The 13722-nt window shown below is 40.0% G+C and overlaps 1 protein-coding gene across 1 annotated transcript; it reads right to left on the reverse strand.

Moving 5' to 3' along the window:
- Positions 1-285: 285 nt before the first annotated feature.
- LOC308506718 (small ribosomal subunit protein eS12-like) lies at positions 286-684 on the reverse strand (the record flags this gene model as incomplete). Its single annotated transcript, XM_081070572.1, has 1 exon — positions 286-684. The coding sequence occupies one exon, from the start codon at positions 682-684 to the stop codon at positions 286-288; it is 399 nt and encodes a 132-aa protein (XP_080926698.1).
- Between the last annotated feature and the right edge of the window lie 13038 nt (positions 685-13722).

Raw genomic sequence — 13722 nt, forward strand, 5'->3', positions numbered from 1 at the left:
TATCAAATGCTTTTTCTGCATCTATTGATATGATCATGTGATTTTTATTTTTCATTTTGTTAATGTGGTGTATCACATTAATTGATTTGCGGATGTTGAACTACCCATGCATACCTGGGATGAATCCCACTTGATCATGTTGTATGATCTTTTTAATGTATTGCTGAATTCTGTTCGCTAATATTTTGTTGAGAATTTTTGCATCTATGTTCATTAGAGATATCGGCCTGTAGTTTTCTTTTCTTCTTTTTTTTTTTTTGAAAAACAAAAGGCACGTTTATTTGATCATTTCTTGCATTTGAAGTACTCCTCGATGACATCCTTGGGCTGCGACTCTTTGCCATAATCCTTAATCACCACACAATTGCAACCAAGCACTTTACGGGGCTTTCCCTCTCTGTCGATTTTACAGAGACCTACCCATTCCCCTAGTTTCTTGTTGTCATCAACCTTAATTAGATTGACTTGGTGTTCAGCACTGAGGGCCTCCACCAACTTGACGTACATAGGTTCATCGCAGTTGGATGAAAGCACACAAAGATGGGCTTGCCGCTTGTCTAAGGCTTTGGCAGCTTCTCGTATTCCACGTGCTAGGTCATCGTTGGTGAGGGCGGTCTTCAGCACCTCTTGTAAAGCAGTGTTGACGTCCATTACACCTCCAGCAGCAATGCCTTCCTCCGCCATGGCGGTGGGTTACGGGTGGAGCCGAATCTTGAACGCACCCATGCGTCTGCCTCCGCGCTCCTCCGCTGCGGCAGGAAAAGAGCTGTAGTTTTCTTTTTTTGTGGTGTCTTTGTCTGCTTTTGGGATCAGGGTGATAGTGGCTTTGTAAAAAGTGTTTGGGAGTCTTTCTTCCTTCTGGATTTTTTGGAAGAGCTTGAGGAGAATAGGTGATAATTCTTTTTTGAATGTTTTGAAAAATTCACCTGTAAAGCCATCTGGTCCAGGGCTTTTGTTTGTTGGGAGATTATTGATTACTGATTCAATTTCCCTGGTGGTAATCAGACTGTTCAGGCTTTCTGTTTCTTCTTGAGTCAGCCTTGGAAGGTTGTGCGCCTCTAGGAAATTGTCCATTTCTTCCAGATTGTCAAATTTGTTGGCATATAGTTGCTCATAGTAATTTCTTAAAATTTTTTGTATTTCTGTGGTGTCTGTTGTCACTTCTCTTTCATTTCTGATTTTATTAATTTGGGTCCTCTCTCTCCTTTTTTTAATGAGTCTGGCTAAAGGTTTGTCAATTTTGTTTATCTTCTCTAAGAACCAGCTCTTGGATTCATTGATCTTTTGTATTGTTTTTCTGGTTTCTATTTCATTTATTTCTGCTCTGATCCTTATTATCTCCTTCCTTGTGCTCCCTTTGGGCTTATTTTGCTGTTCTTTTTCCAGATCCCTTAAGTGTGAAGATAAGCTGTCAATTAGTGATGTTTCTTGTTTCTTTAGGTAGGCCTGCAGTGCTATGAACTTCCCTCTTAGGACTGTTTCGCAGCATCCCATAGATTTTGGGTCATCGTGTTCTCATTCTCATTAGTCTCGAGATATCTTTTGATTTCTTCTTTGATCTGCTGCTTGACCCATTCATTATTTAGTCACATGTTATTCAGCTTCCATGAATTGGTATGTCTTCCTGGTTTTTTTCCCCTGTAGTTCATTTCTAATTTCATAGCACTGTGGTCAGAGAAGACAATTGGTATGATTTCAATTTTCTTAAATTTATCAAGGCTTGTTTTGTGTCCTAACATATGATCTATCTTGGAAAATATTCCATGTGCACTTGAGAAGAACGTGTATTCTGCAGCATTGGGGTGAAATGCTCTGAAAATATCAATTAAATCCAACTGCTCCAAAGTATCATTTAAGGCTGTTGTTTCCGTATTGATTTTCTGTCTGGAAGACCTGTCCCTTGTTGTCAGAGGTGTGTTGAAGTCCCCTACTATGATAGTGTTGCTGTTGATCTCTGTCTTTATGTCCATCAGTACCTGTTTTATATATTTAGGTGCGCCTATGTTAGGTGCATAGATGTTTACTAGGGTTATGTCCTCTTGTCGGATTGATCCCTTTATTATTATATATGCCCATCTTTGTCTTTTAATATGTTCTTCATTTTAAAGTCTATTTTGTCAGATATAAGTATTGCAACTCCAGCTTTTTTCTCACTTCCATTTGCATGAAATATCTTACTCCAACCTTTCACTTTCAGCCCGTGTTTGTATAAGACGTTTTTGAAAGAAATTGAAGACACAAAGAAATTGAAAGATATTCCATGCTCATGGATTGGAAGAATTAACATAGTTAAAATGACCATATTACCCAAAGCAATATACAGATTTAACTCAATTCCTATCAAAATCCCAATGGCATTTTTTAAAGAAATGAACAAAAAAATCATCAGATTTGTTTGGAACCAAAAAAGACCCTGAATAGCCAAAGCAATCTTAAGAAAAAAGAACAATGCTGGAGGTATCACACTGCCTGACTTTAGCTTGTACTACAGGGCTACAATAATCAAAACAGCATAATATTGGCAGATAAACAGACACATAGACCAAAGGAATAGAATTGAGAACCCAGAAATAAAACCACAATAATATGGACAGATAATTTTTGACAAAGAAGCTAAAAACATACAATGGAGGAAAAAAGGCCTCGTCAATAAATGGTGCTGGGAGAATTGGATAGCCATGTGCAAAAGAATGAAACTGGACTGTTATCTGTCACCATGTACCAAAATTAATTCAAAATGGATCAAAGACTTAAACATAAGACCCAAGAGAATCAACTGCATAGAAGAAAACATAGGTACTAAACTTATGGAACTGGGTTCAAAGAGCATTTTATGAATTTGACTCCAAAGGCAATGGAAGGAAAAGCTAAAATAAACAGGTGGGACTATATGAAACTTAAAAGCTTCTGCATAGGAAAAGAAACCATGGACAAAATAAAGAGGCAACCAACTGAATGGGAGAAGATTTTTGCAAACAGTGCCTCTAATAAGGGTCTAATATCCAAAATATACAAGGAACTCATGAAGCTCAACAACAAAAAAACAAACAACCCCATTGAAAAATGGCAGAGGACCTGAAGAGACATTTCTCCAAAGAGGACACACAAATGGCAAATAGACATATGAAAAAATGCTCAACATCACTAATCATCAGAGAAATGAAAATAAAAACCACAATGAGATTTTACCTCACGCTAGTCAGAATGGCAATCATCAACAAGACAAATAGCAACAAGTGTTGGAGAGGCTGTGGAGAAAAAGGAACCCTCATACACTGTTGGTGGGAATGCAGACTGGTGCAGTCGTTATGGAAGGCCATGTGAAGGTTCCTCAAAAAATTATGAATAGAATTACTATATGACCCAGCAATCCCTCTCCTGGGTATCTACCCCAAAAATTTGAAAACATTTATCCATAAAGACACGTGTGTTCCAATGTTCATTGCAGCTTTGTTTACAGTGGCCAAGACATGGAAATAACCAAAATGTCCTTTGATAGATGAATGGATAAAGAAGTTGTGATATATGTACACAATGGAATACTATTCAGCGGTAATAAAAGATGATCAGGAATATTTGTGACAACTCGGATGGATCTTGAGAGTATAATGCTAAGTGAAATAAGGCAGACAGAAAAAGCAGAGAACCCTATGATTTCACTGATATGTGTTATATAAACCAAAAACAACAAAAGAACAAGACAAACAAATGAGAAACAAAAACTCATAGAGACAGACAACAGTTTAGTGGTTACCAAAGAGCAAAGGGGGTGGAGAGAGGGAGATGAAGGTAACGGGGATCAAATATATGGTAATGGAAGGAGAACTGACTCTGGGTGGTGAACACACAATGGGATTTATGGATGATGTGGTACAGAGTTGTTCACCTGAAATCTATGTAATTTCACTGACAATTGTCACCCCAATAAATTAAAAAAAAAAAAAAAACAATCTCCATACTCCTGAAAGAAAAATGGAGGTTCCAAATGGTGAATGATGTGGGCAAAGTAGTAAGAACCTGTGGTGGAGCCAGGGTGCCAACTCAGGTGACTATCCAGACCCTTTCACTGTGCTAAGTTATTCTTTATTCTACCTGTGTCCAGGGGTTTCAGAGCAGAGCTGTTAAAATCTTGCCTACAGTCATTCTACCTTTACTTTCAGTCATTCATTTACCATTTACTCATTAAACATTCATTAATACCTATAGTGTGCAGCACTGTTCTGGGCACCAGAGATAAGAGTGAACAGAACAAAGCTGCAGCCTGATTTTCAGGACTTGATTCTCTTTCCAGGGGGCTGGAAGGGCAGTGGTCTTGTTATGAGGCTTCTAGACAGGCCCAGTGTTGTTTATCACTCCCATTTTATTTCATTTAATTTCAGTTTAATTTAATTTAATTTCAGACAAATGCATAAAACCACAGTGCCAGAGTAGATAGTGCCACAGAAAAAGCTAAGTATAAAGACCAAGTGGTCATACATTTGCAGAACTTACCACTATAATCAAAATAAACAGTTAATTTGACACACATTTCATGATGTACATAGTCATTATTGTGCTGCATGATAATTAGGCATATATGATGAGCAGTTAACCAAAATAAGTATAATCAGTGTGAATTTTACACTGACAAGTCATCTTCTAAATGTTTTCTCTTATTTTATTATATCTCTATTGTTTAGATCTGGTGTCACTTTAGCTTTCCTGGTACAATGAATGGCTGCCACTTCTCAGTGTGCAAAAATAGAGTGCTTCATCTCATGTTTCATCAAGTAGGCTTTCCTGGGCCCCACTAACCCTAATCTGTGTCCCTTCTGTACCTCTCAACATTCACCAGAATTTCCCACATTCTTCCCCTCATCCTGTCTAGGCATTTCTGTGCCCCTGTGCTGAGATCAATGCTGTAGGAAGACTCTGGGATTGTCAAAGTATCACCACAAGGCATGTGGTCTCCCACTGGGGGCTGGCCAAGGGGAGGAGAGAGAAAGACTCTGTCTCTATACCCACTGGAGAGTCCTGGATGGAGGGATGGAGGTAGGTTGTTAGCCAGGGTGAGAGATGGTGTGGGCAGGCAGAGGAGCCCCAGCGCCCATGGCTCTTTTCAGGCATTTGGAACTCTTGTGATTTTAGATATAAGAAGGATTTATCCAAAAATTCTCTCCTTAAACCAGGCATTCCTTTACCAAGACACAAAGCTTCTTTTTGATGATTAGAGATAAAAATCTGAAAATGCAAATGCTTGGAGAATTACTACACTGGCTTGAGAATTCTTTGAATTCCAGAATAAGTATGGTATTTTAATTTAGAAAGGAGTTAGGAAATAGGAAGCCCTGGGAGACAGAAGAGGGCAGGATGGAGATGCCTTTCAGGAAGGAAGGAGGAAAGTGTCATTGGACGCTGAGTTAAATGTCCCAATTTTGCTTCAGGTCTCTGCTTTTCTGGATCTATTCCAGGCCAATGGGGAGTTGTTAGGGAAACATCTGTGTATGTGATGCTGGGACCCCTCCATGACTGTTGGGCACCTTGGGCCACCTCCATGACTAAGATAATGTACCAGTTTGACCTATTTGTCATAAGAAGGCTCTGTGAAAAGTGATTCTCCATGAAAAAGATGACACACATTAATAAAGTGAGGTTAGATTGCAAGGAAGCTATCTAACATGTTGGGCATTACATTTCAGGGTAATTAGTAGATGCCCTGGGTGGTTTTATAAGCAAAAGGCCAAAGGTTGAATGACCGTAAGCCACCCAAGTAGAGCAATTCTTGCAGTGAAATGGATGGCGTGGAATGCCAAGGTAGCTGGGTGACTGGTTGACTGCGAGGAAGTGGGAATGACTTCCCTAGGGAAAGGGAGCTGGTTGAAGCAGTGCACAGCCTTGTAGGGGAAGCCTGCAATGGAAGGTTTGGAGAGACCATAGGAGACTGGTATGAGAGAAGACACTGTTTTGCCCGTGCCTGGCATATTCTGGTGGGGCTGGAGGAAAGCCCACACCCCAGCCAGGGCCACCTGAGTTAACCTGCATTGAACGTGCTCGGAACATGGGAGGGATAAGGCCAAATCATAAGTTTCTCTACCAGAAAGAGGGTGAAGTTTTGTCTACACACCAGGACCCTCCATCTGGAGTGGAGAATTCCATTCTTGGCCCAGATCCAGACTGGGCAATTGGCCCATCTCTTCCTGGCTCGTTTCCTCAGTGGGCAGAAGGAGCAGAAGTATGTGTCATCCAGTCAGAAACTTGGAAGCTCCTTTTGTCCATGTTTCTTCCATGTAGTCCTTAAGTATAAGAGTTAGGATATATAGATTTAGGATATCAGAACCTGGAGGGTAGTGGCCATGTGTTCTCTGACAAAGCCCTCATTCCCTTCCCAATGATACTGACACCTCTTATCCATTCACAGAGTAGATCTGTTGGGTGAGAAAATTGAAAATATTACTTGAAATGAATTGCCATTTGATTTAGCTATCAATTAGGATTGTTATAGGGTCTGTTCTTAATTCATAAATAAACACATAATTCTATCCTTTCTATTATCTCTGCACATCTCCTAATCAATTCCAACTGCATACTGTTTTTGAGGACTTTCCTTCCTGGGTGGAATGCAACCCCTGCCCCACCAGGTCTATCTCAAGGCCCTCTTTCTCTCTGAAATCTTCCCTTACCAACTCTCCCAATGCTGTGAGCTTCCTTAACAATGCAGTCAGTTCTATATCATCTAATTTACATCTCAAAGTGAAATAGCAATTAACTCCTATTTAGCACTCATAATATACCACTTACTGTTCCAAATGCTTTTCAAGTGTTAACTCATTCCATGTGTACAAAACTTTATAAGACAGATGCTATTATCATTCTCTGTTTGCAGGTAAGGAAAATGAAACCCTGAGAGGTCACTGGTTTCTACAGATTGCACCCCTCATCAAAGTTGTAAAGCAAAGCTCTATACTTGGTCATCTGGTCCAGCCCCACTCCGCAGGCACTGCATTGAGGGTGAGCTCCTCCAAGGAAGGCACAAATTTGATGACACACCCTACCAGTGGCTCCTGGCTACGTGTCAGAGTGTTTTGGGGAAGACTTCCAAATAAAACAGTCCTGGGCTTCCCCCTCAGAGTCTGTGATTCAGGATTTTTGAGAGTGAAGCCAAGTTTGGGGACTATATTTCTTGCAGCATGATCCTAGGTGCTGAGTAGGTGTCTTAGAAGTGGCGTGTGTGTGTGTGTGTGTGTGTGTGTGTGATTGCCTAGCAGAGGCCTCAACATCAGAGGTCTCAGATGCCATGTGAATGTGTAGATCAGATGACAAGCCACAGACAGAAAAGAGCTGCCACTGATCTTATCAAATATGGACAATTTTAATAATGGTAGATGACTAATTTTAGGGAAATGTATTATAATTTAAAATCCAAACTTCTAACTGGAAGACAAACTTCTTCCAAAGCTCATGCTTCCAATTTTGTCACTTGCCTAATTACTGAACTCCATTTGCAGGTGAAGATATGTCCTGCTGTCCTGGTGGATGATGCTAATGGCCACCCTCCAGAGGGATGAGGGTGAGCCGCAGAGCTCAGAAAAGGAAGATGATCTCGCTCTCGGAGGAGATGTGGCCTCAGATTCAATTAAATCAATTGCCTTACTGTGTATGAAAGTCGGATTCAAACTTTTTAAGTGTTTACCTTGTTTAAGGCCCCGTGTTGATTAATGTTCTGTTTGGTCTGTGAAATGGACAGTCCTCTCAGAGAAACTGGCCCTCTCCAGGATGTGAGGGTACTCCTGCCCTTCCTCACCTGCTTCCCCTCTGTCAGAACTGAAGAAAGACATTTTAATATAAATTACTGCTCACTGCAGATTTCCAAAGTTCACAGCTTTCTCTCTACATCAGAGCAAACAGCAAAAAGCAACAAATCCCAGGGTAGAAACTGTATGGGATTAATTTCCCCTTCCTTTTGGCCTTTCCCTCCTCCTCTAAGGGTTAAGTATGTGGAGTGAAGAATTGCTAGACTTTGTGTCTGTGCTTGGTGGGAACTATTAAATTACTGCTGGATGTTTTTGATTATACCACACATCGGTGCCTCAGCACCACAGCCCTGGAAGCCACATGTGCCTCACCGGCCTGGCCTGTGACTGTGCCCGGCAGTCCTCACAGCCCGGCTCCACACTTGTTTGTGGGGGCCCCTTCGTGGCACCGAAACAGTGCTAGGATGGGAACTAGTCCTGGCAAAGCAAAAGGAAACAGGCAATAAAATCAAGAGCTGTTAGGCTTACTGGAGCCAGGATGCTGGGGTCTGTTTAATTGCTATGAAATGAAAAAGATTCAGGGGTTTCCATGAAATCCCATAGGTACACTTGCCAAGCCTCAAATATTATATTGAATTACAGTTCCTAATCCCTCCCCTCTCCTCTCCACCATGTCTTATTTCTTCTGGAGGTTTATCCACAGCTTTGGGGCCTGGGAGGAGAAAGGTTACCATGAGTGATGGCCAGACTCCCCAAAGTCTCATCGGCCACAGAGAGGCACTCTTAAGGATACTCCATCACTGAACATCACACATCCACTAGTACCCAGCGCTCCAGAAACGTTTAGAACAAAGGTACCTCCTCTGAAGTCCCAGGAACAGGTGGTCCTCTGAAGCTGACCTAGATAAAGTTTATGGACATTTCTTTAGGGCAGAATCAATATCTTTTGTCAGAGTCTCAAAGGAGTCTTTACAAAATTAAACAGCACTAATAGAGAAAACAGAAGTATGATAATACATTTAAGGATTTTCCCTGGGGGAGAAAATAATTTTAAGGAATGATTGAAGGAAAGATGGGGAATGTAGACAATGTTGCTAGAAACTAGAAGGTTGGTGTGACAGGAGACATCCAAATGAGAAAGAGGGTGGGAGCACATGAAGTTTCCTTATTTCACCTCACTCAGTGGGAGTGTCTCATTGAGTCATTATGGGAAGGAAACCGGGTCAGGATAGAGAGAATGTAGCATGAAAAGCAACCTAGATGAGTTAGGCAAGATGAACACTGGTTTATAATAAATTCAAAGAATTGTTAGAGGAGAGAAGCAAAGAGCACGGGATGCGGGGGCAGGGGGCGAGCAGGAGATAAGAGCCAGTTCATGCTCTAGAAGAGTAAACTGTGCTGGTAGCTTTATACTTTCCAGGAAAAACCTGGAGGGGTGGGGTATCCCTCACGGTGAGCTCAGAGGCAAGGACACTTTCTTCAGGCAGGGTTTATCTTCTCTGGAACTTCTGCCTAATTCATTTTGTTTGTCCCACAAACCTTTGGGTTTCTTTGCATGCCTTATAGAACAAATGTATTAAGATTGTTCTGGAAGGCACAGGGTCTGTGGGGGGCAGACTCCAAAAGAAGCTTTCTTTCTGGGTGATGAAAACTCTTAACATTTTCAAAGCATTCTTCGAAAAAAATGATGCTGAGATATGTTTTGAGGAAATCTGCAAGAAAAGTGATAGGAAAACTGTGAGAATAGCAGTGACATAGTGTGAAATCAAGGAAAATTTGGAGGCCATCAGGTTAATATGTAAGGAAAACAAGGAAAGTCTATGTGAGTATGAGCTGCTACTCTCATCATCATCATGAATGAAGAGGTGCTTGTGATTCTGGGTTCCCAGTTTAGTGAGCACATGGCTTAACATAAAATGAATTTGGAAATTCACTTCTTTCCCACACTAACAAAATTCTTAGTGTCATCTGTGGCAGGATATTTACTATTGCTTAGAGGTGAGGCCTCTGGGACAAGTGTACCATCACCATCATGATAGTCATCCTATATCCTATTTCCTCCTGTCTCTCTGAGGTCCTACCTGGTATCCTGTGCTCCACTCATGTTTGCAATTGCATGTCGTGGATTTTTTCCTAATCAACTCTGGGTAGTCTTTTTTGTAGTTTTGTTGGTGGGTGAAGTGTGTTGCTGCTGTGACCACACGCATTCTACAAGGTATAGTGCAGACTTAGTGTCTGCTGTCCTCCTTGGAACACTAGTTGTCTGCTCCCTATGTCTGTGGCAGACACAGGAAACTGGGATCTTGTGACATACAATCTTCAAGGGATAACTTGTTCCTAAGATACAACATGGTCTTCAAGGTAAGAATAGCAGCTAGAACGCAGGGTGAGGAAAAGCACCGTGGTAGAGAGGCAAATGAAGCATGGAAGGAAAATTCAAGTGACTTTTTTCAGCTTTCCCAGCCCTTGGAGAAATGAACTGTCTAAGAGTACCCTTGTTCTCAGCCTTGTGTCATTCTGTGAGGAAGCTGTGTTCCACAAAGCTCCCTTTGTGGGAACACAGGTTTGTGAGCTGTTCTTCTGAGGAATGGCACCCATTGGCGGACCTTGTGGAGCATGGGCCTCATTCATGCCCACATGGTGCAAAAGGGGTCTTGGTGTCCTCCCTCTGCAGCTGGACGGAAGGAAGGAACAGAGAAATAATACTCTCGTAGGCACACAGTGGGCCCTTTCACATACATCGTTTGATTTAAACCTCACAAAAACTTTCCTAGATGCTTAGTGTTTAGTTATTTATATAATTTATGAAGTGATTCCCCTGACTAGTACCCACCTGGTACTATACGTAGTTATTACCATACTATTGATTATATTCCCTATGCTTTTCTTTACATCCCCTATTTTATGACTGTACACCTGAAATAAATATAAAATAATATTGAAGTCAGCTGTAATTGAAAAATTAAAAAGGGGGGGGGAATAAAAGGGAATAAGAGGTTCAAAGTTCCAGGTAAAAAACAAATAAGTCTTAGGGAAGTAATGTACAGCATAGGAAATGTGGTCAATAATATTGTGATAGTGTGGTATGCTGTGCGATGGTTGCTGGACTTATCATGGTTATCACTTTTTTAGCATAAGGAACATAATAATATGGTAATAACTATGTATAGTGCCAGGTGGGTACTGTTGAATAACTATGATGTACACCTGAAACTAATATTGTATGTTAGCTATATTTTAATAAAAATCTTAAAAACTTTCCTAGGTGCAAATTATTATTCTCATTCTTTTAAATGACAAAACTAAAGCCCAGAAGTGTATTAGTTAACACTAGCTGTTGTAATAAATAAACCCCCAAATGTATAAAGGTTTAAAAATGACAAAGGTTTATTTCTCATTCATGGTAGTTCAGAGATGCGTAGTTCTCTCCACCATAGTCATTTTCTGCTTTTTTGTGGTCCTTTGGCCTGTATGGTGAGATTGACATAAAATTTGGTAAGAATGGAATTTTAGAACTGAAATGAATCATAGCAACAAATAGTCCAAACTTCATATTTTATTGGTGAAGAAACTGAGACTCAAGGAGATTGAAGGATTGGCCAAGGTCTCAAAATTAGGTCATATAAAAATCAGTTCATACATTCCATTCAGCAGATGTTACTGAAAATTTGCTGATTGGGCCAGAATATAGATTAGGTTTTTCCCCATAAATAAATTAAAAAACAAAGAAACCAAAAATACAATTCAGCTCTTATTTGTCGACATAAAGTATAGTGATTCAAAGTTCTTCTACAAACCCTTGGTATGAATATTTTGGCAAGGAAAAGGTAATACTTATAACTGTAGGTGGCAATGTCTTTCAAGGGAGATAACAGTAAGTGCTTTTTCCCTAACTTAAACTTTTACCTTTCTTTCAATATATTTGTGTCTAAGGACTAACAAAAGTGTTTCCATTAGGTGGCATGTGAGATTTCCTGATTAACCACCAAAAGGGCAAATAAGATTATGTTTTATTTTTAGTATTCCCTATATTCCCCATGAACATGCAATGAGGAGTAGGGTAGAAAAGGGAGAAGGCAAAGGCAATACAAATCTTTATCAGGTTCCCCCAGAGTAGCAGAAGGTGACCCAACTGTAAGACCAGTATGCAAGGAGTGGATAGAGAGGAACACAGTGTTTCTAAACAGAAAACAACCAAAAAAGATAAGTCAAGATAGTTCTGGTACAAAAAATAGGGAGGGGATAAAAAAGTGATAGGCTAAATTTCATCCTTTGATTCACTTCTATCTAGAGCCACCGAATAAAATCACTTCTTTCCTTAGAAGATTAAAATCCAGTCTTGCCGTCTCCACCTCAGGATGTCTGTTTCTCTCATTAACTGGATTTCCATATGTGGTATGGGGTGGCAGAAACTTCAAAGGGACAGGAGGCTGACTAGAACAAAGATTGTAATCGCCAAGCCTCAAATCTACTTTTTATCCACACTCTCAAAATCCACTTACCACCTACCACCAAATAAATGGTACAAAACAACAACAACAACAACAAAACAACAACAACAATATAAAATCTCCACAACAACAGGGTGTGATATGCAATACAAACCTAGGAGTGTTCATTTACTGTTATCAATGTATTTAGGACTAAACTCCACACTACTCATTCCTGCTTGCCTGTGAGAGCACGCAGGACAGCCCTAATGAAATTTTTAACAGTGGGGCCAAGGAGAAACATATACGATATGTTAAGATCATCACCAAAATAAAATTTATGCTTATTTTATTTGTACATGCAATATGTCTAAGTATGCATAATTATTTTTTAAGGAAAATAATTTGTAAGAGAAAATGTGGTTTTGAACACTATGTTTGTCCATTTGGTTATTTGTGATTGCCAAATCTACAAAAGTGTAAAACTTTTAAAAAATGTTGTTGAAATCTCATGGAAAATGTACCATCTTCCAGAAATTCCCATGTTTTCCATTAAGTTAGAAAATGAATGAAAAGAAGTAAATTTGTTTTCCTGGAACTCATGGTAACAGAGGTGGAGTGTAAACCGGAAGTTGGAATCATTGATTCTTATCAATTGTGGAGAAAAGTGGAAATAAATAACATCAATTTCAAGTAAATTAGATTCCTGAGCTCTTTGGGATCTTGAGTGATTTTAGTAGTGAAATTCTGATGCTCTCCAACACCAACGAAAGTAAAAAGCATACAAACCACGGCTAAGTGTGGAAAAGTCTCAAGCATGACATTGCTTTTTAAATAACACTGGCCTGAAATATCTGGGATATTTCATTATAATATTCAGATCAGTTTCCTGGTAAAGGCAACTGCTTTGCTGACAATGAAGTTGGAATGAAAAATACATATAGAGCAGGTAAGATAAAAGGCATCTTTTTTTTCAATTGCAAAAGTTTGGTGCTCAACTGCCTTATTTTACTTTAAAAAAATTTGTTTTATTTTCCAATTTTTTTTGAATTCTTATTTTTCTTGGACTTGTTACAGTAAATGTGCAATACTTTTGGGTTCTTTGGAGATTATCATAGAAAACCCTCAGTTTCTAGACAGGAAAAAACTGACTGCCAGCATATGGCTGAAATGCCTTCTGATCCTCACAGTGACTGCAGTATGTGAACATACTGCCCAGGCTCCTGGAGGGAGGGCCTGTTTCTGTCTCCAACCTCTCCTCGCTCCTTCCCCTGCTCTTCCCTTCTCCACGCCCCCACTTCTCCCAAACCATTCAAGCTTCAAAGGAATCCCTAGGAGCAAGTGACCAAGTCTTGAAAGCTCTACATTGAGATAAAGCTTGGATGTTCTGGAGAAGACTTCGGACACATTCAGAACAATGTGCAAACCCCAGCTGCTTCTAGAAATAGCAAAACCCAACTGTATTTAGAAACAGCTCCATTGGAAGAGGGTTCCTGAGACATCTTCTAATGTCACAGTCTTGGAATCAGCAAAACATCTTTAAAACAGTCAATCTTGCTATA

The sequence above is a fragment of the Rhinolophus hipposideros genome (assembly GCF_964194185.1).
Source record: "Rhinolophus hipposideros genome assembly, chromosome: 13".
Taxonomy (NCBI): Eukaryota; Metazoa; Chordata; class Mammalia; order Chiroptera; family Rhinolophidae; genus Rhinolophus; species Rhinolophus hipposideros.